Source organism: Hemiscyllium ocellatum, chromosome 12 (assembly GCF_020745735.1).
Source record: "Hemiscyllium ocellatum isolate sHemOce1 chromosome 12, sHemOce1.pat.X.cur, whole genome shotgun sequence".
In the NCBI taxonomy this organism is placed as follows: domain Eukaryota; kingdom Metazoa; phylum Chordata; class Chondrichthyes; order Orectolobiformes; family Hemiscylliidae; genus Hemiscyllium; species Hemiscyllium ocellatum.
The window spans coordinates 38,349,221-38,375,437 of record NC_083412.1 but is presented as its reverse complement, the minus strand read 5'-3'; the positions used below and the strand labels follow the sequence as shown (position 1 = coordinate 38,375,437).

Genomic DNA, 26,217 nt, shown 5'->3' with positions numbered 1-26,217 from the left:
AAAGTACTTAACCCGTGCTATGTCTAGAGTCCACACCCCCAACTACTGAAATGCCTGAGCAGGCATCAGTAGTGGCCACATAATGGAAATAGTCTGTAGGCTGTTCAGCTATCAGTGTGGATAATGCTCATTCAGCCTGAAAAGCTGGAGAAAGGCTACCGGCTGTGAAACAAGGTTAGGCTTGCCTAGGACTGGCTGGAAGCTAGTATCAGATAAATTAGTTTTACCAATGTTTTAAATTGGTCTTGGATTGAAATGGATAGACTGTCACATTTTATGGATTTATGTTCCTGGGAGTAACTGGAGTTGCTCAGGCAGAATTTAGTGGAGTCAGGTTCATTACCTCTTACTATGTATCAGCGTAGTTAAACAAGTCTGTGTTGGTTACATTCATTCCATAGTTTATCTCAGCCTGGATTTCTATCCTCTTTGCTGAGTTTCACCCACTCGCACCACATCACTGGCTCTCCATTCTATTACTTCCATCGATGTCTCGTGGAATATATGCAGTCAGAGTTGGGGACCATATATGCCTTTAAACCATTCTTTTCAATTCTAATTTCACCTGTGTAACATCTACAGCAACTACATTCCTTCTCCCTCAATCAGGAGGGTCCAAGAATCATTTCTATTCTGCAGAAACTTCACAGAAGGCACACTTGAAAGCAAATTGTATTGATTGGCGGTTAGTTCTGTGAATTGATACACTTTGACGTCTCTCAAGATACATTGGATTTTATCCCCAGCCAATCAGCAAAGGGGCTTTCTTCAATCAATTCCCAAGATGTAGACAGCATTCCTCAAAATAGCAAACGCAGCTTACAAGCTACAAAAAAAACACAATACACACTAACAGGCTGTGGTGGCATACTAAGGACCAGAATTATTGGCAATAGTCTTCTGTTGTAAAAAAATCACTGAAATGACGAGACCACATGTGGAGTACTTCAAGCTGTTTTGGTCAAGCTGTCTTATTAAGGAAAAGGTATAATTTCATCAGAGACAGTTCAGGGAAGTTCATGAGGATGATCAAGCGTATGGAGGGATTGCCTGATGAGCAAAGATTAAACAGGTTGGGTGTCTACTCATTGGAATTCAGAAGAATGAGAGGTGATGTCATTGAAACATATAAGATTCATAGGTGTCTGGACAGGGTAAATGCCGAGTGGATGTTTCCCCTCAAAGGACAGTCCAGGACCATAGGTCTCTGAAGAAAGAGGTCACAATTTAAGACTGACTTGAAGAGGAATTTCTTCACTGAGGGTTGAGAGTCTTTGGAACTGCTGGCTACAGAGAGCTGTGGGAGCAGAGTCATTGTGAATATGTAAGGCTGAGATAGAGAAAGTGATGTTCAGTAGATGCATCAGAATGAATGGGAAAGGGCTGGAAAGTGGAATACTGAATCAGTCATGATTCTATAGATCAGGCTCAAGGGGCCGAATGTCTGCTCCTGTTCCTATTTCTTACACTCTTATGATTATTCTCAACTGCCATTTTCCCTCCAATAAACCAAAACTCCTTGTTTCAAAACAGGTTTGGATTAAACTAACTTTAAAAAAAATACAATTCACATTAATCTGAATTGTCTTTACATCTGAACATATGAAATAGGAGAAGAGAACACTTGAACTTATTCTCCCGCCCTCCATCTCTCTCTTTCCCAGGAAAGAATGCTTTTTAACTTCATTTCCAAGACTGCATGGTGGACAACAGTGAAAAATTAATACATTCACTGCAGAAAGACAACTAAGTTCACAAATAAATTTGACGCAGACTGGAAAACACCACAATGTATGCAGAATTAGCTCAGTTGCCTACAGGTCAAATTTTCCAAAAACATAATGCAGAGGACCATGGCATCCCAATTACGGAGGCAATTTGCCACAGTGGGACATGATGAATGCAGTGGCATAAATAGCTCTAGAACAGAGCTGGTAACAAGCCCTTTAAATTAGGCAATTACAGAGACAGAGAGAGTGTGAGACAGATAGAGCGAGAGAGAGAGAGGACAGTTATTCTAGATACAGCTATGCAAAAGTAGAATCAATTTCAAGTTTTTGAACATTGCTTTTTATCAGTGAATTGATTTGAACTAAAATATTCATTTTCAAGTGCAAAATTCGAATATTCCATGTAAGTGTAATTCAGAAAATGAACAAAAAGCCTGATCTGAGTAGCAAATGATCCCATTTATCCCATATGTGACACTTGAATATCAATTGTTTGCTAATTTCCATATTTTCCACATTTCATATCTGAAATATTAGCACTTAATACATAGGATACTGTTTGATTTAATATATTGTCTCTGCCACAAAAAAATCTTAACTCCAATACTAAAATAACTTTTCATTAGGTCTCAACAGATTATTTACAAAAGGTTTATAACAAGCAGATTATATCAAACAAAACTGCCATGACAGTCCATAACACAACGTAACTTAAAACACCTACAAACAAAATAAACCCACAAAATTACTCATTGGTACAGGTATGCCAAATGTTTGGTTGTACATTAGGCTTCAATGGACAATGCTAACTTTACGAAAAGCAGTAAACTAGAAATATTGCTCTTCAAATAAACTACAACCTGCTGTTCACTCATATGTCCAAATTGCTTAATTCTCATTAAGTGAAGAGACTGATTGGGAGAGAACCTCAGTCGTTCAGTGACAGTGACATTGTCTGATTGTGGATGATATCACAAAATAGTTTCTTGTATCAAATTTAAGCACAGCATTAAGTGGCAGGCTGTGGATACTTTATCATTCTTAGAAACAAAGAAGGAATGCTCAAAGACCAATCCAAACTATCTCCTTGCATTCCTACTTCATGGTCTGACATTTCCAATTTCCTCATCACTGGCAGCCTAACACCAGCTGACACAAGCTCCAGAACAATCATATCTGGCTGCACATCTAATGCCTTAATGCTGAAATTCAGCAGCCCTAACATTACAAACTTAATCAAACATCATACATGCTTTTCATCTTCTGATACATTAAATTTATCGCTTTTTCTTCATTTGCAAATCATTATATGTCTTCATTTCATGAAAAAAAAGCAACCTACTGCAATCCTAAACCCTGGCACACATAATTCATGCTTCCAGGTCTCACTTGATGTGACCTCAGTTCTGGGCGACACACTTCAGGTACAGTGTGAAGTCTACAGAGAAGTCATTAAACAGATTTACAGAAATGGTTCCAGGAATGAATGATTACAGTTACAAGGAGAAATTGTTCTCCTGCACTTGAAAAGTGTGAGATCAGCTACATTATGCTCAAGAAAAGTAGATCAGAGCCCTTTCTAAAGGTGAGAAGTAAGGAACTATGAATCAGTCGAGCGTTTTAGGAGTGCAGTTATAGAAACCTTTCAAAGTTTGTGGGCAGGTAGAAGTCCAACATGAATTGAAAAGCATAATAGAATATTCCCCTTTATCTTTAGAGGGCTGCATACAGTGACATGGAAGTTATGGCACAGCAGGCAGGGCTGTAGTTAGAATCCATCTGGTTGATTCTATGAACTGTGATGTAACAAATGCACACAATAATTTAGAACTTATACACGTTCAAGAACTTCTGTTAACTTGCTTTTTTTTCTCATTCAAGATCCCATATCAACGCATAGGACAGAAATTGCTCATGTAAGCATCTCACCAGTGGTGATATAGTGGTATCAGTACCCCAACCCCTCCCCCCAGCTACGAAAAGCTCCAAAATGCTACACACTTCCCTCTCAGCCACAAGTAACATAAAAATAATGATTTTACTTGTCTAACTTCAATATTAGAACTGAAGTACATCTGCCTGCTCCTATCCAATTATCTCCTGTATTTTAGCCTCACTCTTTTGATGTCCATGATGCACATTATAGATATTACATCTCTACGTGTTTTAATTTAAATACATATTTATTTCTGGTCCATATAAATCAATCAAGGGCAAGACAGTCTTTCTTGTTTGCTCCACTTCTCTGGTTTCAGGACGGGTTATTTCTTGATCAAAACATAAGGGCACATACTGCACTTCAAAACACACGCCTCGTTAATTTTACATACGGGTCACCAAGCACAGCTCATAAAGATCTGCATCACTAATCCAGGAAAAGACAGAACACTTAACAGTTTCTATTACTGCAGAGCTAATGGAATTTTTTTATTGCCTTCCATCCCACCAGACTTGTATATGTAAAATCTCCAAAAACAATTCAGCTCATAAAGACTTCTTTATGATTCTCTTGTAATTATACCTCAACATATGCTGCCACTTAACGGTAAATAATCTACCGATTACTCTGTGTCAAAGGACCACAAAGAATACAGGTATAAAAAAAAGTGTAAAAGATTACACAATGGAGCATGAGCTACCCACAAATCACAATGCTTATTAAAGTTGCATCAGTATCAGGATATCAACCACAGATTTATTCTTCCTTAGCCATCTGAGTTATTGCTAAGCCTTTGTATAACATAACAAATCTAATGTTGCAACATTTACTGCAAAGTGAACAGAAAGCACAAATATCCAGAAATAAATATCATAAAGATCCTGTTTTGATTGTTGGGACTCCTAAAGTTGGTAACAGCTAGCGTGAACTAGACAATTTTATTCTTTTACAAAGTTTTCTTTTACAAAATATTATTGCCTTTGGAAGCAGACGCTTATATCTATTTTATAACCAGGACTCATTCCAATGTAAAACCGTGGTCATTTCAACAAGGAGGCACTTGATGCATAATTACCTTGAGTTTCTGTTTAGTTTTCTCTGGCTCTATATTTTCAGTATCCATCCTGATGTCAGTCAGGATCTGCTCTGCTTCCGTCATCCACTTCGCCAGGTCTTTCATTTCATAATTGAAGGTGCGCCATTTCTCCACAGATCTCTCAAACCTCCTGGGCAGAGGACAAGTGCATTTTTTTATAGGTTTATCCATGAATAAATATGCGTTTATATATTTGTAATTCATAACTTAATAGCTGTGATAATTACATGAAATCTTTTAAAACTACCTATATAATTCAGAACTCAAATATACAATACACAAGTACATAAACTATTATTATTCAATTTGAATTGTTTAAAATTGAAGACTGACACAATTGTTTTCCACTAGAGAAGTCAGTAGGTTTATTAGACCACTCTAACTGGAGAGCTAACTGGCACGTTTTAGCTTTTTCTCCACTTTGTATCCTGGTAAGCTGTCACATTTGTGGTCAGAGTTGATTTAAATATAAATAAACTCATTTTAAATTAAAATTATCATGAATCTCTAAGGGCATGCATGCTTGCTACTTGGAAATGTTACGTTATAATACACACACATTCAAATGCATCAAAAGGCTGATATTAGAAGAATTGTCACTCTATATGGGGAAACTTGTGACACAGTGGGAGCACCCTCAGCTCAGGGTTAGAAGGTCTGCGATCGAGTCTCACAGGAAGACATGTTTAACCGTGGGGAAACAGGGTAATTTTCAATCTGGAAGTCCTTACAGTGTGTTTGACGGTAGGTGGCAAGCGGGAAGAATCTCCCCTGGTCAGCCATCATTCAGGAGGCCATGGTAAACACTACAGTGCCTTCCTGTAAGTATGGATCAATCTAGTGCAAGTCCATGGCTCTGAGGTCAGAAACAGCAATGGAAGAAAAGACAGACTCTGAATTTGTCACCTTTGCAGATTTTCCATGTTGAAAGGTATTAACAGTAATCATATAATATCAGAAGTGTATAATATCAGGTTCACGAAAGCCATTTGCTGTATCACAAGACTAGTTTTGTTCAAACAATTCTTGCAAACTGTTGCACTACTGCACAGATTTCACATGGGGGCATATTTAAAGCAGTTACATGACATTGTTGCATGTGACATTATGCTATAAATGACCCAGCTCACCTTCATTTACTCTCTCAGCGGAGAGAATAATGGAATAATGGAATAATGGAATTGGACAAGTACGGTATGTTCGGAGAGTCAATTACATTTATATAATTTACAGTGACGTCACTCAATACAAACTCCCAAATTACGTATACATCGGTGATACTATAGCCACATATATATTTGATAAGCATCAATAAATTTCAAGAAGAACCTAATCTTTGTGGTAGATGCTACATGCGATAACACATAGAGCAGCATTCAGATCACAAAACTAACAAGGGTGTTGGACCAAAGAAACCACATTTGAAAGGTTTGCATATTAGTATGGAGGGACCTCAAGACATTTATCAAAGGAAAGAAAAAAAAACCTACACTCTTCCCACTCAACTTGTATTACAATTAATCCCAAATCTCAATTCGTTTCAAGTTCTGAATTATTTATACACCTTTATAATTACAGTTTGCCTAAGGAGAAAAGCTGCCACATTCCAAAGCAATTTGTTACATCAGAAACACTTTGAGTTGTTTCTGATAGCTTTGATCAGACACACTACAAATGAAAACTTGTGTGTCATTTTGTTGAGGTATCAATTACAAACAAGGTAGCACGGCTGCCACATAATGTAGAAAGCACCCCAATGTTAGCAGATGACTTTTCAAAGCTTCTTGGGAACAGTATTTGTACTGGTGAATAGAAATGCTTATTGCTGACATGCGAGGCATGGACTTCTTTTCTGATGATATGTGAGCTGAATATGCAATGAACAAATGGAGATGAGGTACAGATCAGCGAGTATCTAATCAAATGGTGAACAATTTCAAAGCTTGAAATACTGTACACCTGTGCCTATTCATGGGCTAATATGTGAACCATCACTTCAGCAATGTACTCCAAGAATGACTGGTTATTTTAAACCATACACGACAAAAGAGTCTGTGCCTTGATGAGGACAAGGGAATAGACTGGAGAAATAAAGTTATTAGTTAGCTGAATAATACAACTACCTTTTGCATTGCAGACATGGAAAATTGTAGTAAGCCTTAGCAGTTGGAGTCACTACATGCTTAATCATTTTAAAAACTCATAGTTCCTTACTGGAGCCAAATCAACTTTTCTGATAGTTACAGTCCTTTTGTTCATTCAATGTTTTTCATACTGTGAAGTTAGCTTAAATGTGATAAAATATACATTAGGCACTTGAATGGAGAAAAAGCAAGTGGTCTAATTTACAGATGATTTCAAATTAAGAAGTGCACTTCATGAAGCATAAACTTGAGAATTACAACTTTTCTTTGGACAAAATATGCAATGGTATATGGACAATGGCACATGAATGAATAATGACACGTGGAACTTTGTAAGGACAAATACAAAGTGAATTATACAAGGTAAAATGGGCAATATTCATACTTCAGGAACAGTTTAAGCATATTTAAATTTTGTACAATTCACAAGCCACATTATGAATGGAATATTAACTATATAAATAAAAATGGAGAACGCAACAAATAAATCTGCATTCGAAACTGTTTGGGCTCTAGTCAGGTCAGACCTTGAGTATTAGATCAGGTACGCTCACAACAACACACACAAGACAGTCGGAAGTCTTGAAGAGAAGAGCAATAAGAATGTTCCCTCAGGTCTAAATGCAAACTTTTGAGGAAAGACTGGAGAATATTTTTGAAAAGAATTTAGGAAAGGTGTCTGTGCAGAATTGCATGACACAACCTGAATGGAAAAGGTGCATCCAGAAATCAAACTTTGTGAATAGGACAACAGGACACAAGTTTAAAATGATAAAAGTCAAACCTAGTAATGATGTTTGGGAGTTTGCCATCCTGAAAAAAAATGACACTATTATGAACTTGTAAGATTCTGAGGTTGCAAAGTTCTGAGGAAGGGTCACTCAATCCAAAATGTTAACTCTGATTCCTCTTCACAGATTCTCCAAACCTGCTGTGCTTTTCCAGCAATTTCTGTTCTTGTGCCTTTGTATTTCAGGAATGTCTTACATTTAAGGAAAAATAAAGTGGGTTATGTGATCTATTCTAAAATCTGACTGATAATAGCCCTGTGTTATAAGGCTATTAAAGGTTAAAGGAAGGCCCTGATTGTTTTGCTGGGAAGATGGCACATATTGATCACAAAGAAAACATCTGCAGTAGCATCCATGTTAACAGGATTTGTTGGCTAGTCTCCAGCCTCAGGAAGGTGTTGAGAATGTTTTTATATTTTCATTCATGGAATGTTGGCAATACTAGCATTAGTTGCTGATCCTTAATTGCCCTTCAACTGAATGATCTGTTCATGCATTTAAGAGTCAACCACATTTTATTGGGAACAGGACTGACATGTAGCTCACGTCAGTACGCCAGATAAAGATTCCAAATTTCCTTCCCTAAAGAACATTTGTCAGCGAAAGAGCTTTTTTTTAATAACAATCACTCACTGTAATTGATAACTAGTTTCATTTTCCAGACATGCTAATTGAATTTCAATTCCACCAGCTGCTGTCTCTCATTTTCATCCTCAATCTCATCCTGTACTTCGACGTATAAGTTCATACAATTTGAGGATTTAAATGGTGCAAGGGAGGAATAATCCCTCTGCTAGGTAGGCTCACTGCAGTCTTTGGAGTGGGTCACCCTGTATTGGATCCCCACCTTCATCCAGCTCTTTAGTTGGTGGCAAGTGATTGTAGGTAAACCCAGTTCAAAGAATGGGAATGGATACCATCAAGCTTATTCTTGGCAACTTAGAGTTTTGTTTACTCTGACATACAAAGACTGATTCTAGCAGTCTGGGAAGGTGAGACCAATGTAATGACCAATGGTCTGAAAGTGGATCACACAGAGTTTAGAAAACACAGAAGATTCTCTGGTCACCCACCACATTCAGAGCCATTTCGAGCCATAGGTTAATTAGGTTGGGACTGGTGTGATGAGGCTGACACTGGGCCAAGAAAGATCAGGTCAGGAGTTTGAGGCTGACAATGTGCAAAATTCTCTGACAATACTCCATGTGCAATAATCTTTCATTTGTCATCTATCATTACATGTCCAGTGGCACTGGGCAAGTGATGCAGCATGTAGTATGCATTTACCAGGAGCTCTAGCTGTGCACCTCACACTGATGGCTCATGGTTGTTTTTCACTGGAAAGCAGCAAACTAGGGACTTGGCAGCCCATGAACAGTACTTTTCAAGGACTTGCTGCTTAATTGCTGCCTATTAGGAACGGGTTAAAAAGATGTTCTAGCAATGTTTGCTTTTGCCCCTTTCATCAACCAAGCCAGACCTGGAACAGATTCCATAAACACTGTCATAAGTTAATCTTAAAAATGGAATTAATCATCATTGGCACATGAAAAGGGTTCACCCTCATGGACACTGCCACAGCTAACAGATCAAAGAGAAGAGCTGCTGTTGTCAGTAGAGAGCTCATTGAGATCACTGCGCTCTATGAGACTTGGCAATTGGAGAACAGTTAACACAAGAAAATTGCACCTTCTTTCAGAGCAGCCATGGAGGATAAGAGTGGTATGAATGTGGCATAGACTTTGCTGAGAAACTATCACATCAGTAAATTCGCTTACCAGCCTCACGGATTAGTGATAATCTGATGATGCTTATGTTCCTCCCACATGGCAACAGGCAAGCAACTCCCAGTCATGTACATACCCCTTCCGTGAACAACACTGATGGAGACAGGTAAATTCTACCATCCCCTCATGTTGATTGTTACTTTACAATGGTCACATTAGTTAATCATACTTTGCGATGTCAATGCAAATGTTCGTGTAGATCAGGGTTGATAGATGTAACATTCATGGTTTTGTTTTTTTGAAGATGTATGCTGAGCATAAGCTCCTAAACAGTTTTCCATCTTACTGTTTGCAAAATAATTGCACTCCATTTTATAGACTGGTATACAACTATATATCATCGTAAGATAGGTCAGACAAAATGTAATAAAAGCTCTGCCTGCAAAGTGGGATGCTGATATCTCTCTGTGTTCCAGGTCCACAGCAAATGTCAGCAGCTCAGCAGGGCTGCTCTGGGCTCAGTGATTGTCTGGTGCACAATGTGCTTTCAAAGAGTCTCAAGCCCAACAGATTCTGGTAAATTCTGGGGCTTCTGTTGAGAAGCAATGAAACATAAGATTCAGCCAAATGAATCTGTGGTGCCTCTCAATATTTACAAGTTATATTGCAAAGTACATGCTTCACTGTCAATTATGTGCAATAAAATCTTGCTCTGTGGATTCAATAGGGAGTCATTCTACACGATTTACTTACATAAATAAACATTTAAGTACATACTTTATGTTCTCCTTCACTTTCAAATAGCCTGATAATAATAATGAAAATAAGTCCTCAGGTATCAAATACACCCATATAGTGATCTCTATTAATAATTGCCTTTGCTGATGACTTTTGTAAATAACTGTCAACCACTAAATTACTCCACTCTGGAGCTCCAAGATATCTTATTTCCATGGTTTCAACTTTTCGTCATGTACTGGATATATTGGATTCTAATTTACATCTAATTGAGACGAAACACAATTTACAGGAAGTAATCTCAGTATTCTCATCTGTCACCCACCCATCAAAATTTTTAATTCAAAGGTAAAGTACAAATTTGATTCATAAGCCAAATGTAAATCTTTCCCCAATTAGCCCTTGTTACGCTCATCACACAGCATAGTTATTTGATCATCTCATTTCAACTAGACACAAAAATGATCTCACCAATAAAAGGTTTTCACTTGACTAATGCAATGTAAAATGGAGGAACAAAAGCTCAGTTTAAAAACAACACATTCAAGTAGCCAACAGTTGAGTGTTTATTTCCATTAGTTTTATATGGATCAATTCAAAAAGGCATTTTTAAAACAGGATATCCAAGAATGACCATATTTTAAGTTTGTTCCACTTGGTCGTTTGATTTTCAAACTACACAGAGTTTGCACTTCAGCATTGCTGTACCACACAGTACATTTACATTGTAAACTTGCCTTATGTTATTCGTCACAGATAGCTCGAACTGAATTTGTGCAAGTAGGAGCCTTGCGTCCTTATTTTGGTGTTTAATTGCTCATCTGGAAAACTTTCTGCTATACTATTAATACAGGTTTAATTTGGCCATCTGCAAAGTCAGGACTGATATTGAGCTTTGCCTGCTGCATTTTGCAAATGCTGTTCACAGTTCTTTTGTTAAAATGGTCAATAATTATTGATTCAATTACAATGGAAGCACTCACAAATTTCTGATTGAGAACCAAAATGTCAAGCAGTGATTTGCTTCAGGACTGATTTCAATCACCCACCTTATAATACAGGAATCCATATTAGCAAAGTAGTTTCAGTATGTTCAGCTAATTTTCTGAATAGATTGTCAACATTAATTTCTATTAATTTATCATCTTTGGTTGTAAATGGGTTGCTGTTTGACCGGATAATGAAAAGCCCTCTTGGCACTGTGTATATCCTTGTTATAATGAATGTTAATTCTTATGTAGCATTTTAAAATGTCAACCAGAATGCAAGTATTCACCTGCTTCACAGTGCCATGCATTAGTTGTGAGTTCCCAGCAACAGCAAGGTCAGCAACCTTCCACACAATACTGCAGTCTTCTCAGCCTCACAGTTAATGGCAATCATAAGACATTAACCATTCACACAAAGGTCATCTCTAAATCTCTTTCAGCCTCATTTGTCTCCAGAATGTGTTTAAGGATCAAGAAGTGGTACAAAGACCAATAGAATTATATGCTGCAAAGTAGCAACAGCTAAGATATGTCTCTAGAGGATGTTGGCCCTTTTGGTGAAGAAGGTATGTGCCACAATATGGTACTGGAATCAAATAGGCAACTGGCCTAAGTATAGAAGCATGGCATACTTTTTCACAGTCTCTCTCCTTCAAGTATCTGCCATAAAAATTAGAGGGGGTCAAAACCGAAATGCGGATACACTTCTTCAGCCAGAGAATGGTGGGCCTGTGGAATTCATTGCCACAAAGTGCAGTGGAGGCTGGGATGCTAAATGTCTTCAAGGCAGAGATTGATAGATTCTTGATGTCTCGAGGAATTAAGGGCTACGGGGAGAATGCGGGTAAGTGGAGTTGAAATGCCCATCAGCCATGATTGAATGGCGGAGTGGACTCGATGGGCCGAATGGCCTTACTTCCACTCCTATGTCTTATGGTCTTATGGTCTTATAAAGTCTCTCTTCTGTCAGATCTCATGCTAGCAATGCAAATGATTGAACTCAAACCCTCCATTAGTGGATTGTACTGGTCTTCATAGCTGTTTAGTCAAGAATATTGAATTAAACATGAAGTTAACATGGGCAGGCCTTCTGACCAGTTAGCAGAGCTAAGAAACTATTCTACTGGCTTGTTGGCCTGTACAAACAACTTACGAAGTAGTCTTCAATCCTTCCTGCTGCATTTTCCTTAAGTTGGAACAGAATTGAGAAAGACAGCAAATTTCAATAGTAGTAAACCGTACTGGAAGAACTTGACTAAGGGAGCAGCAAGTGCTGGAGCACACACCTTCAGTACTATTGCCAGAATGTTTTCAGGGCCTATTGCCTTTGCAGTATCCAGTACCTCCATCTGTTTCTTGATATCACGTGGGGTGATTCGAACCGGCTGGGGACTGGTACCTGTGATGCTGGGGACAACTGGAGGAGCCCTACATGGATCATCTACTCGGCACTTCTGACTGAAGATTGTTGTGAATGCATCAGCCTTATCTTTTGCACTGATGTGCTGTGTTCTTCCATTACTGAGGATGGGGATATTTGCGGAGCCTCCTCCTCCAGTGGGTTGTTTAATTGTCCACCAACAGTCACAACTGCATGTGGAAGGACTGCAGAGCTTGGATCTGATCTGTTGGTTGTGGGATCGCTGAGCTCTGTCTATCACTTGCTGTTTAGGCTGACATTGAGACAACTTTTGAATGGTCTAGCACCAAATCTTGATGGAGACAAACATGGTTTTGGCTCTGATAGCCTTAAGTCATTTTGCCTAATTGTCAATATAACTTGAAGCCATTGCTATCATATTGTTTCCTGTCTCCTGTTATGCAAGACAAGTGTCTTGACTTGTTAAGATTCACCAGTGATCTGTCCTCTTCCACAAAACTCACTATTAAAAGGTGCAATGGTGGTAGCAAGTGATCAAGGTGGCTAATGGAATGCTATCATTTGTTATGAGAGTAATTGAACATAAAAGTGAAGCTGTTTTACTTCATTACATTCATGAAACCACATCCAAATTATTGCATGTAGTTTTGGTCTCCTTATTTAAGGAAGGATATCTATGTATTGGAGAGAGTTCAGATAAGCTTAGTAGTTTAATACCAGGAATGAGCATGTTGTCTCATGCTAAAGAAGTGGACAGACTGGATTGGTTTTCACTGGAGTTTAGAAGAGTGAAAGGTGACTTGGCTTAAATGTGTAAGATCTTGAATGAGCCTCCAAAGGTCAATGACACTATTTTCAAACTAGGGGTCCTGCTGTAAAGGCAGAAGTAGGACTTTTTTCTTTCAGAGGGGCATTCCATTTGGAACTTCTGCCTCAGAAAGTTGACGTGGGGTCTTTTCGAAATTACTATACCATAAGATGTAGCAGCCTGTTAAGTCTGTTTCAGCAATCAATGAGATCATGACTGATTTGATAATCCTGAACTCCACTTTCTGACGTTCACAATCTTTGATTCCTTATTAATATAAACATCTGTCTATCTCAGCTTTGAAATCCTTACTGACCCAACGTGTACAATCCTCTGTGGTAAAGAGTGCCACAGTGTCACTACTGTCTGAGAGAAGAAATTTCTTCCCATCTCGGTCTTAAATGGGTGATCTATTATAATGAGTTTATGCCCTTGGGTCTGAGACTTTCCCATAGGTCAGTTCAGTTTAGTTTGATTGATAGCAGGGGATTCAGTAATGATAATGCCACTGAATGACAAAGGATGATGGTTAGCTTCTCACTTCGCGAATATGTTCAGTACCGGCAATTCTGTGGTTCAAGAAACAATTGCAACACACAAGTGCCTGTCAAACGTTATATTAAACAAGATAGAATCTAACTGTCACCCTTGGGAGTTACCATTGACCAGAAACTCAACCAGACACTAGCCATATAAGCACAGTGGCTACAATATTTCCATTACAAACTTTACAGAATAACATTAAAAAGTTGTCTTCATTGTACCTGCTCCGTTGTACATCACAATTATCCCCAAAGACCATAATGATATTATCCTTCACATAACTCCTAATTTATAATGTCAATTATATGTGCATATGGAATTGGCAAAACATTCAAAGGTCAAACAGCAACAGTAAAGCAAATTACATCAGCAGTCATTTACTTAAAGAAATAAGTCTCACAATTAGGTTACAGCAAACTTGGATTTCAAAAGCCAGTATACTGTAGAAGCAAGGTCACAGGAATTGAGAATTTTATTCAGAAGAAAATCCAGCTGGACTAAATTAAAAGTAAGAGCATTAACATGAGCTGAGCTGATGAAGATAATCAAACAAGGACTGGAAAAAAAAATGCCAAGGTTTCTGCCAACTACAGAATCGGGGACACGTCACTCAAATGTACACTCTCCATCTATTCATATAGTTCATCTGTTTGCTCAAATGTTGATAAACATGACTGGTCACGCACGCCAATGAGGATGTCTACAGCACCACAATAGGCAAACAGAAGGTTCAGACCCAAATAATTTTGGTCAAAATTAATAACTGAACTATTTCTCTTTCTGATTTAAGAAAGCCCCAGCCTTTCAGGTAATAGAAGCTGATTGATTTAGGACTACTTTCTATAAATAAAAACATTCACGGTATGAATTAATATAAAGTATATCAAAAAGAAAATGTACATTAATCAAGTAAGAGTCCAAATCGAGTGCCAGCTGTTTAGTATAACCTCAAAATCTCATGGGTGGAAAGGAATCGGACAAATTAGCCTATTTATCCTTCAGGATAAACAAGAATTTTTTAAAATATTCGAGAAAACATATTGATGGCTTACTGGACTAGGGCTTATGCCCAAAACGTCGATTCTCCTGTTCCTTTGATGCTGTGCTTTTCCTGCAACACATTTTTAAGCTATGATATCACCTACTGCCTACCTGCGATATACAGAGCAGGAAAGTCAAGGGTTTGATCCTTTTGTTATGAGCTAGTTTACTGGCTGGTTGAGAAACAAAAAAGTGCAATTGACATTGATGGTTTTAGGAGATTGAGTAAGAAACTGGCATGAAAAAGCAAAAAAAATTGAGCAAATGTAATGGACCAGACAGTGTGTAATGCAGAAACATTAAGCGAAAATGAGTTGAAGCAGGCAATTAAATAGCTTATTTAAGTCCCAATTAAATAAATTTAATTCAGCAATTTAATGAATCTGAACAGTTTATGCCAATGTATTAAGGCAAAAAGAGAGAGAGATACTCTCTCACAGCTCAGAAAGGAAAATGCATGTGTTGCTGCACTCAGCTGATGGAAAGCCAGCCTGTGTCTTCATTAATCATAATGACACAGACCACCTCATGGTTGCAGGTATCTTATTGACTCCTTGTGGTGCACAACATAAGCAAGTAGTAATTGGATGGGCGTACAGAAAAAAATAACCATTTTCCCCCCCAAATCGATCATCCCTTGCATATTTGTCTTCATCTTGTGTTTGTTCTAGTTTTTAATATTTTATACCTAGAGAGTAACACAGCAATTCAGGCTTGTTACTTTGTCCAGTTTGATGATTCGACAAACTACAGTTGTTTCTTGCATTTTGTAAGTGTCTTTCAACCATGTTAGTCTGTCTTGGATACAGTATTATTAACTTCTTTCTCACAGAAGTCTTTTTCATCACATTCTTGAGGGTTCTATTCAGCATTTTTGAATGGTGAACTTTTGTGCTGTACCAGTTCTGTGCCTTCTCGGTTTGCTTTCTGTTCAAGCACCTTCACAGAAGACAGAAATGCATGTAAGCAGCCTCTGTAGTTTATATTTAGTTAGTTAGTTGTGCAAGATTTTGTTTTCCCTGTGGGAGATAAATAGCAGCAACATCACCACTGGAGAGTATCCAGTCTGATTAAAGAAGGAATAGTGAAACAACAACAATTGGTACTTAAATGGTGTTTCACCATAGTTCCAAGGCATCTCTGCAGGTGTTTTTCAAGGAAGATGTTTTTAAACAACCTTTTCAGAGACATCTGACACACCTCAACAGGTGGGATTTGAACTCAGATGTTCTGGTCCAGAGGTAGGACATCACCACTGTACAAGATCGTAGCTTCTCAAAGTAGTGTCCTAGGCCCCACCATCTTCAGCTGCTTCATCAATGACTTCTCCTCCATCATCAAGTCAGAAGTGGAGATGTTTGATGATTATTGCACAATATTCAGCACCTTTTGCGACTCCTCAGTTACTGGAGCAGATTGTGTCCAGAAGCAGCGAGACATGAACAATAACCAGTCTTAGACTGACAAGTAGCAAGTGATATTTGCATCACACAAGTGCCAGGAAATGGCCATCTCCAATAAAAGAGAAGGTAACAATAATCCTTCACAATCAATGGTATTACCATCACTGAATCCCCATCAATGAACATGCCCAAAACAAAATGAACTGGAATAGCCACATAAATACAGTGGCTACAAGAGCAGGTCAGAGGCTCAACTCTTGCAGCAGGTTACTCGCTGACTTCCCAAAGCCTACAAGTCACAAGTCTGATGGGATACTCTTCACTTTCCTGGATAAGTGCAGCTCCAACAACATTCAAGAAGCTTGACATTGTCCAGGAAAATGCAACCCACTTACTTGCACCACATCTATAAATATTGACCCGCTCCACAGCATGTGATATCTACAAGATGCACTGCAGAAATTCACAGACTCCTTACACAGTACCTTCCAAACACAGTACCTCCCAGAGGGCCAATGGCACATATAAGGTAGCACCATTACCTGGAGGTCATTGAGTCATAGAGACGTACAGCATGGAAACAGACACTTTGATACAACTCGCCTATGCCGACCAGATATCCTAAATAAATCTAGTCTCATTTACCAGCATTTGCCCGATATCCCTCTAAACCCTTCCTATTCATATCCTCATCCAGATGCATTTTCAATGTTGTAATTTTACCAGCCTCCACCATTTCCTCTGGCAGCTCATTCCATACATGCACAACCCTTTGTGTAAAGAGTTTGTCCCTTCAGTCCATTTTAAATCTTTCCCCTCTCACCCTAAATCTATGCCCTCTAGTTTTGAACTCCCCCACCGCGGTCATGTTGCAGCTGTACAGGAGATTAGTTAGGCCACTTTTGGAGTACTGTATACAATTCTGTTCTCCCTACTATAGGAAAGATGTTGTGAAACTTGAAAGGATTCAGAAAAGATTTACAAGGATGTTGCCAGGGTTGGTGGAGTTGAGCTATAGGCAGAGGCTGAATAGGGTGGGGCTGTTTTTCCTACTGTGTCGGAAGCAGAGGGGTAACCTTATAGAGGTTTATACAATCATGAGGGGCATTGGTAAATGGTCAAGATCTTTTCCCCAGCATAGGAGAGTCCGAAACTCGAGGGCATAGGTTTAAGATGGCAGGAGAAAGACTTAAAAGGGGTCGAAGGAGCAACTTTTTCCAGCAGGGGGTGGTGTTGTGTATGGGATGAGCTGGTGGAAGTTGGTAGAATTACATTTAAAAGGCATCTGGATGGGTATATGAATGGGAAGGGTTTAAAGGGATATGGGCCAAATGTTGGAAAATGGGACCACATTAATTCAGGATATCTGGTTGGCATGGACGAGTTGGCATGAACGAGCAAAACAGAAGGGTCTGTTTCCACGCTGGGCAGCTCTATGACTATAACTCTAGGCTTTCCTTCAAGTTACTCACCATCCTGACTTGGAAACACACCACAGTTTTTTTCGGCATCACTTGGTCAAAATCCTAGAACTCCCTCCCAAATGGCATTTTCGGTGTACCTGAAGCAGGTGGACTGCAATGGTTCAAGAAGGCAGCTCACCATCACCTTCTCACTGAGAATTAGGGATGGACAGGAAATGAACATCCACCCAGCGAAGCCCATGTTTCATATAGGAATAAAAAGAAAGCCTGAGTTGTGTTATAGAGGTTGCAAGGAGCTGAAATGGTTAATACTGAGGACCAGAAAACATCAGCCATGATGAAGAGATGTTGACTTGTGGGAGAACAACTTAGGATCCTGAGCAAGGATCATCTTGGTCTTCTTCATACATTAATACAACGAACATTGTTACAGAAGGTAACTTACATATACTTGCTGTCATTCAATAAGCTATATTTTGGTTAAGACATGAGACTCTTTTCATTAAGTAGTAAGCTGAAAATGTGTTGCTGGTTAAAGCACAGCAGGTCAGGCAGCATCCAAGGAACAGGAAATTCGACGTTTCGGGCCAGAACCCTTCATCAGGAAGACTACTAAAATTCTTTGTTGACCAAACCAGATTGACAGGGTCATATTGGTTCCCATATAAAGGATACAATTACTGCAAATCAACATGATGCGTGAGTGTTGCATTATTTCATAGATGCCAGATGAGATAGGTCTGCCCCTTTAAGACAATAACAAACAACATGAAATGTTCCATATAAAGGTGCCTGCTTTGCCTCCAGTCACTGTGTAATGGAGTCAATGTTGTCAGTCAGTTATGTGCATATAATATCAGTAACATCAGTAAACACAGTAAAGACAATGTATAAGTTTGTAATATTGTAAATATTGTCATATATAATTTTAAAATACCTAATTCATAAGATCCCAGGTTTCTTGGTATTTGTTACAGGGCTAACATGTCGTAAACCAAAAAGCACAGTCGTGAGGATTCATTTTACAAGATTCAGCTTACTGCAAAAGCAGGAGATGTTAGGGCACTTGATCAAATTCTTAATCAAACAACATCATAGAACAAAGAATATAGAACAGTACAGCACAGTACAAGCCCTTCGGTTCTCTGTGTCGTGCTGACCTTTTATCCTACTCTAAAGTCAAACTAACCAACATACTGTACATTTTACTGTTTTCCATGTGCCCCTCCAAGAGTCGCCAAATGTCCTTAATGTATCTGACTTTACTACCACTACTGGCAGTGCACTCCACACACCCACCACTTTCTGTGTAAAGAGCTTACCTCTGACATCTGCCCTAAACCTTCCTCCAATCACCTTACAATTATATCCCTTCATGATAGCCATTTCCACCCTGGGAAAAAAAAGAGTCTCTGGCTATCCACTCTATCTATGCCTCTCATCATCTTGTACACCTCTATCAAGTTACCTCTCATCCTTCTTTGATCCAATGAGAAAAGCCCTAGCTACCTCAACCTTTCTTCATAAGATAAATCCTCCAATCCAGGCAGCATCCTGCTAAATTTCCTTTGCACCTTTTCTAAAGCTTCCACATCCTTCCTAGAATGAGGCAACCGGAACTGAACACAATATTCCAAGTGTGATCTAACCAGACTTTATAGAGGTTCAGTTTAACCTCATGGCCCTTAAAGACAATCGCCTCACTAATGAAAGCGAACACACCATGTGCCTTCTTTGCCACCTTATCAACCTGGATGGCAACTTTGAGGGATCTATGGACATGGATTCCAAGATCTTCTCTTCCTCCACACTGCCAAAGAATCCTGCCTTTAACCCTGTAATCTGCATTCAAATTTGACCTTCCAAAATGAATGACTTCATACTTTTCCATGTTGAACTCTGTCAGCCACTTCTCAGCCCAGCCATGCATCCTGTCAATGTCCTACTGCAACCTACAATGGCCCTCCACACTACCCACAACTCCACCAACCTTCATATCATTGACAACCGTACTAATCCACTCTTCCACCTCCTTATCCAAGTCATTTGTAAAAATCACAAAGAGCAAAGTGCCTAGAATAGATGCCTACAGAACACCACTTGTCACTGAGTTCCAGGCTGAAAACTTTCCATCTACTACCACCCTATGTCTTCTACAGGCCAGCCAGTTCTATACCCAGACAGCCAAATTTCCCTGTATACCATGCCTCCTTACTTTCTGAATGAGCGTACCATGGGGGAATCTTATCAAACATCTTGCTAAAATCCATATACATTACATACACTGCTTTACTTTCAACAATCTGCTTTGTCACATCCTCAGAGAATTCAATAAGGATTGTGAGGCATGACCTGCCCCTCACAAAGCTATGCTGACTATCTCTAATCAAGCATTGCTTTTCCAAATAATCATAAGTCCTCTCTCTCAGTATCCTCTCCAATAATTTATTTACCAAACCCCTAAGACTGACTGGTCTATAAAGAAATTACACAGCATGTTAAAAGAAGAGAGAGGTGGGACAGATGTTTGTGATGAGAGCTCCAGAACTTTGAGCTCATTAGCTGAAGACACATCCACCAATGAAAAAGGAGAGAAGTGAGAATGGAAAATAGTACTTGTCTAGTTAGATAAAGCAAGATGCCAAACAGCCATCTTTTCTGCCTTTACATCTGTTTTGCAAATAATCTTGCACTTTTGAAGTTGTTTGTGTTACAGGAAAAAGGAAGGCCAGACCAGTTCACAGAGGTATTCGAAAATATAAGTCACCATTTGTCTAAGGAGTAAAGCTGTGTCTAAAATTTTGGATATGTTCAAAATCATTACCTGGAACACAAGGGGGATATTGCAAGCAGAAATAAGTAACATGTGTGAATCACTAGATAAGGAGCTTTAAATTAGTTATAAAACAGAGCAGAACTACACTCTTCAATACATCAATGTGCTAACTGCTATGTCACAACTGTACTTCATTTTACAATTACCCTCAATTCCTTAATCTGGGACTAAGGGAAAACACTTAAAGTAAGGCACAATAATCAATGTTTGGAATCTTGTGGTGGTTACAGGGCCTTGATTCCTTGCAGGAAAGTTGACAAGAGCACTGTGTTACTCCTCTTAAAGCAAGCCCGCTAGATCATGTTATACTGAAGGTCATGACAGTTCAGTGACAATTCATCCACTGGGACCAATGAACTCAGGAGCAAAGGTCATGCATGCCAAGAGATGCTGGTCAATCAGATGGAAGATGGTGTGCAGATGGTGGCTCCTGCTGGTATGACACTGACACAAAGGACAACATTGTCATTGGATGGCAAGCCAGAGCTGATTGATGGTGGCATGGGGATTATGGATAGGGATCTGGGAGAGAGTCAGAAGATTTGAATGGTTAGTAGCAGTGAGATGAGGCCCTTCAGTATGCATTCCTTGACCACTTTAAGGGCCTTGATTATCAGTGGATGAAGGAAGATGTCCAGGTGCCTTCCCACTATGGACTTAGTCGGGGAGGACAAAATATTGCACCAAATGAATAAGAAATACAAGAGAAGCTAAATGTGTGTAGATTGGATTTTTCAAATATTCTGAAACACCTGTTATTTCCATGCATATTGCAAATTGCTATTCTCTTTGATGTTCACAGCTCAGATAGAATTAGATTTGACAATAACTCATTCCAAAATTAATAGTACGTATTTTCTATTGTGATAAATTTTCTAAATTATATAACAAAAGCAGCTAACATTGCTGAATAAGATTGAAAATACGCAAAATAATTCATAAAATCTCTCTCCAATTATATTGCTATACTCAAAAACATAGTTGAGAAATAAATTGTCAACTGAATCGAGATATCAATCTGTGCTAAGCTGAAAGGTATCATTCTATTGGTTCATTCATGGAATGCAAGCATCACTGACCTGACCAGCATTTATTGTCTATCCTTAATGGCCCTTGAGGTGGTGACGGTGGGACTGCCTTGTGAACTACCGTCATCCATGAAGTGTAGCACATACACAATGTTGTCAGGTACAGAGTTCAAGAATTTTGGTTCAGGAACAATGAAGGGATGGCTATGTGGTTACAATTGAAGATAGTGTGAGACTTAGGGAAATTGCTTGTGATGGTGTTCCCTTTAATCTGAACTCTCTGTCCTTCTGCTTTAATTTGTCAATTTGAAATTTGTTGGTGGGCTTATTTAATGAGCGGTGCTTGGAGAATATGGTTGCACACGAAGCACTCAGAGGGCTGGAATGAATGACACATGCAGAATTATCAACATTTAGTGATGGTGACAATAGTAGGATGAGGATGATTGACATAGAACAAAAAGAAAACATCAGAACATAAGGTTAGCCGAATGACAAAGTTGTCTGGGTTGGAAAGATTGTTTCCATGAGGAATACAACGGAATTTATGGAGTTGAATAGGTTGGTATGCAAAGGATGGAAGGAATGGAATGGGACAGCATGGTGGATGAGATACTGGAATTGATTAAGCACACAATGGCAGGAGCAGCTAATTAATGCAACTTTTACTTAAAAACTACAAATTAAGATTCACAAGATTGGAATAAAAATGCTTAAGAAAAGCTGCCAGGTGAAGAAAGGAACACACCCACAATCATCCTTTAGATAAAGACGATGTTAACAGTCAGCATTTCTCCACAGACTAGGCTAACTCCAGTGGGCTTGCCAGACCACAACTTCAAATCAATGAAGGAATAGCTCTACTGTTGCCATGAAATTTGAATTCTTAACAAGGATTTTCCTGGTACAAGATTGGCAGTTAAAAACCTATTCTCTTTAATTTTAGATGTTGATATGACAGACATTTGCCAAGGAAGTAGTGTTTATTCTTCAAACTATAATGAACCCATCAGATGTAAAACTGTTTTTACATCTCTGGGACCAGTTACTAATTAAACCAGCTTATTCTGAGACTATAAAGACGTGACACTGCCAGACTGCTGACACAATTCACAGGCATGATAAATATTTAGGCCTGCTTTTATACATGGGCAGCTGAATGGCAGTACTTTTTGAGTGAGAGGTTTTGTTGATAAATTCTGATAAAATCTTCATTGAAAAAGTAACAAAAAAACCATATTCTTGAGAAATAATGTCTTGAAGTTACTCACCTGATTGCAAACTTTGAGTAAAAAATGAGGTCTGCAGATGCTGGAGATCACAGTTGCAAATGTGTTGCTGGTCAAAGCACAGCAGGCCAGGCAGCATCTCAGGAATAGAGAATTTGACGTTTCGAGCATAAGCACTTCATCAGGAATAAGAGAGGGTAGCCAAGCAGGCTAAGATAAAAGGTAGGGAGGAGGGACTAGGGGGAGGGGCGATGGAGGTGGGATAGATGGAAGGAGGTCAAGGTGAGGGTGATAGGCCGGAGTGGGGTGGGGGCGGAGAGGTCAGGAAGAGGATTGCAGGTTAGGAGGGCGGTGCTGAGTTGAGGGAACCGACTGAGACAAGGTGGGGGGAGGGGAAATGAGGAAACTGGAGAAATCTGAATTCATACCTTGTGGTTGGAGGGTTCCCAGGCGGAAGATGAGGCGCTCCTCCTCCAGCCGTCGTGTTGTTATGTTCTGCCGGTGGAGGAGTCCAAGGACCTGCATGTCCTCGGTGGAGTGGGAGGGAGAGTTAAAGTGTTGAGCCACGGGGTGATTGGGTTGGTTGGTTCGGGCGGCCCGGAGGTGTTCTCTGAAGCGCTTCAGAGAACACCTCCGGGCCACCCGAACCACCCAACCCAATCACCCCGTGGCTCAACACTTTAACTCTCCCTCCCACTCCACCGAGGACATGCAGGTCCTTGGACTCCTCCACCGGCAGAACATAACAACACGACGGCTGGAGGAGGAGCGCCTCATCTTCCGCCTGGGAACCCTCCAACCACAAGGTATGAATTCAGATTTCTCCAGTTTCCTCATTTCCCCTCCCCCCACCTTGTCTCAGTCGGTTCCCTCAACTCAGCACCGCCCTCCTAACCTGCAATCCTCTTCCTGACCTCTCTGCCCCCACCCCACTCTGGCCTATCACCCTCACCTTGACCTCCTTCCATCTATCCCACCTCCATCGCCCCTCCCCCTAGTCCCTCCTCCCTACCTTTTATCTTAGCCTGCTTGGCTACCCTCTCTTATTCCTGATGAAGGGCTTATGCTCGAAACGTCGAATTCTCTATTCCTGAGATGCTGCCTGGCCTGCTGTGCTTTGACCAGCAACACATTTGCAGCTGATTGCAAACTTTTGCTGTTTTTTGCCAACTGAAAAAGAATGATGCTTCTGATCATGAAACCATCCTGGAGTTCTCTTTTCCCCATATCGACAGTCTGGGAAGCTAATGGACTTCATTCCTGACACACAAATTAGTCCTTAGCAGATTTACCCAGACACCTAACTGTATGACCTGCCTATCTGAGAGCTGTCGACAGATTTCAATCCAGTGCTTTTTCCCCTTGGTGGTCACCAGGAAATGGAAGTAATGTTGTTTGGGGCAAGGTGATCCAAGTTTGTTCGATTTCTATGTCTTACTTTTAGCTATACGGTGAGTTCCATAAATATCACCCTGACAGCCCAAGTAAAATGTAACTATTTGATAGAATCATTTATTGACCAAAGATTTGATTTCATCTATGTGAGAAAATACACGATCTCTACTTGGCATGAGTGATGTGACTGAAAAGAAGCACATATGGTAAGCATTAAGCACTAAAAGATGTCGATTACTTTAAATGAAACAAAGAACTTTCAATTGTAGCACTCATTTCATGACCTCAGAGTACCCCAAGTACTTTATGGCTACCAAGTACTGGATCCCTTTAATAGGGCAGTTACTATTGACATGTGAGGAAAGGCAGTAAACATATTTGTATATGCAAAGCTCACACAAACTGAAATGATAAACATGACTAGATATTCTAGCTTAATAATAGTTGTTGCAACACAGACTTATGGACATGAATCCAATGCTTTTGTTTAAATGGTGCTATGGCTTCTTTTGTATTAATACAATTGGGAAGTTTTTTTACATCTGAACTCAAGAGGATCACCTCTGATGGCATGGTTTGAAGCATAACATTTGATTGCATGTTCAGGTCTTGGCCTGAGGACTAAATCCATGTCCTTTTAACACTAGAATGATAATGTTATCCCTGAACAAAGGTGGAATTCCTCCCTTGATATTTTGCTTCTGATATTGTTTGTAGATAATAGTCTCCTGGGGATCTAGTGCAACTGTCACCATCTATGTTAGCTTTAGCAGCAGATTCATACAAGATATCTGGGATGTGCATCAAACAAGACAAAACTAGAGGCCGACTAAATAAGATACTCAACAAGAAATCCAATACTGAATTCAGAAGTAATATCTTGGGCTTATGCCGTGATAACAATACGGAACTCACTACTGCAGGGACGAGCTGAGGGTAACAGATGTATTTAAGAGGAAGATGGACAAACCCACAAGGAAGATGGAACACAAGGTAACAATGATAGATGAGGAAAGATAGAAGAAGGTTGAAATGGAACATAATAGCCAGCATGGACTTGCTAGGCTGACTGGCCTTATGCCATGCCATATATCATATATAAAAATGTTTAGGAGTTTCGTGACACAGAAACCCTGAGGAGATAAATCTTGCAGCCATCATGTTTACATACTTGTTCATAAATCTCTAAACCTATCACCACTGTGTAATTGTGATTTCCAATAACACAACAGATGGAATGCTAGACATAGCTGCAAGATAAAACCTGTCTTATTACACTTCTACTAAAATCAACTCTCGGATGTCACAGGTCAGGCTATTGGTTTTCAGATTTGACAGAATAAACAAGCTGGACTGCAGAATACACAGTCATACAGGACAGAAACAGACACTTCAGTCCAACTTGTCCATGCCGACCAGATAACCTAAATTAATCTAACTCCATTTGCCTGCATTTGGCCCATATTGCTCTAAACCCTTCTTATTCATATACCCATCTATATGCCTTTTAAGTGTTGTAATTGTACCAGCCTCCACCAGCTCATCCCATACACACACCACTCTCTGCTGGAAAAAGTTGTCCCTTCTATCCCTTTTAAATCTTTCCCCTCTCACCCTAAACCTATGCTGTCTAGCCGTGGACTCTCTTATCCTGGGAAAATGACCTTGGCTATTCACTCTATCCATGCCCCACATGCTTTTATAAATGTATAAAAGATTATCCCTCAGTCTCCAACACTCCAGGGAAAATAGCTCCAGCTTACTCAGTGTTTTCCTGTAGCTCAAACCTCCAACCCTGGCAACATCCTTGTATATCTCTTTTCCACTCTTCCTAGTTTATTAATAACTATCCTACGAAATGGAGACCAGAATTGAAAGCAGTTTTCTAAACTTGGCTGAACCAGTACTTTGTACACACACAACATGACCTCCCAACTCTTATACTCAATACTCTGACCAATAAAGGCAAACATAC

General features: G+C 39.5%; 1 protein-coding gene across 7 annotated transcripts in view; it reads right to left on the bottom strand.

The window, feature by feature from the left end:
- dmd (dystrophin) overlaps window positions 1-26,217 on the bottom strand; it is a 1,983,095-nt gene that overhangs the window by 838,969 nt on the left and 1,117,909 nt on the right. For all 7 annotated transcript variants that reach the window (XM_060833515.1, XM_060833512.1, XM_060833514.1 and 4 more), the window contains one exon: window positions 4,745-4,895. In XM_060833515.1, the coding sequence (XP_060689498.1) occupies window positions 4,745-4,895 (151 nt within the window). The remainder of the gene's footprint in view (window positions 1-4,744; window positions 4,896-26,217) is intronic.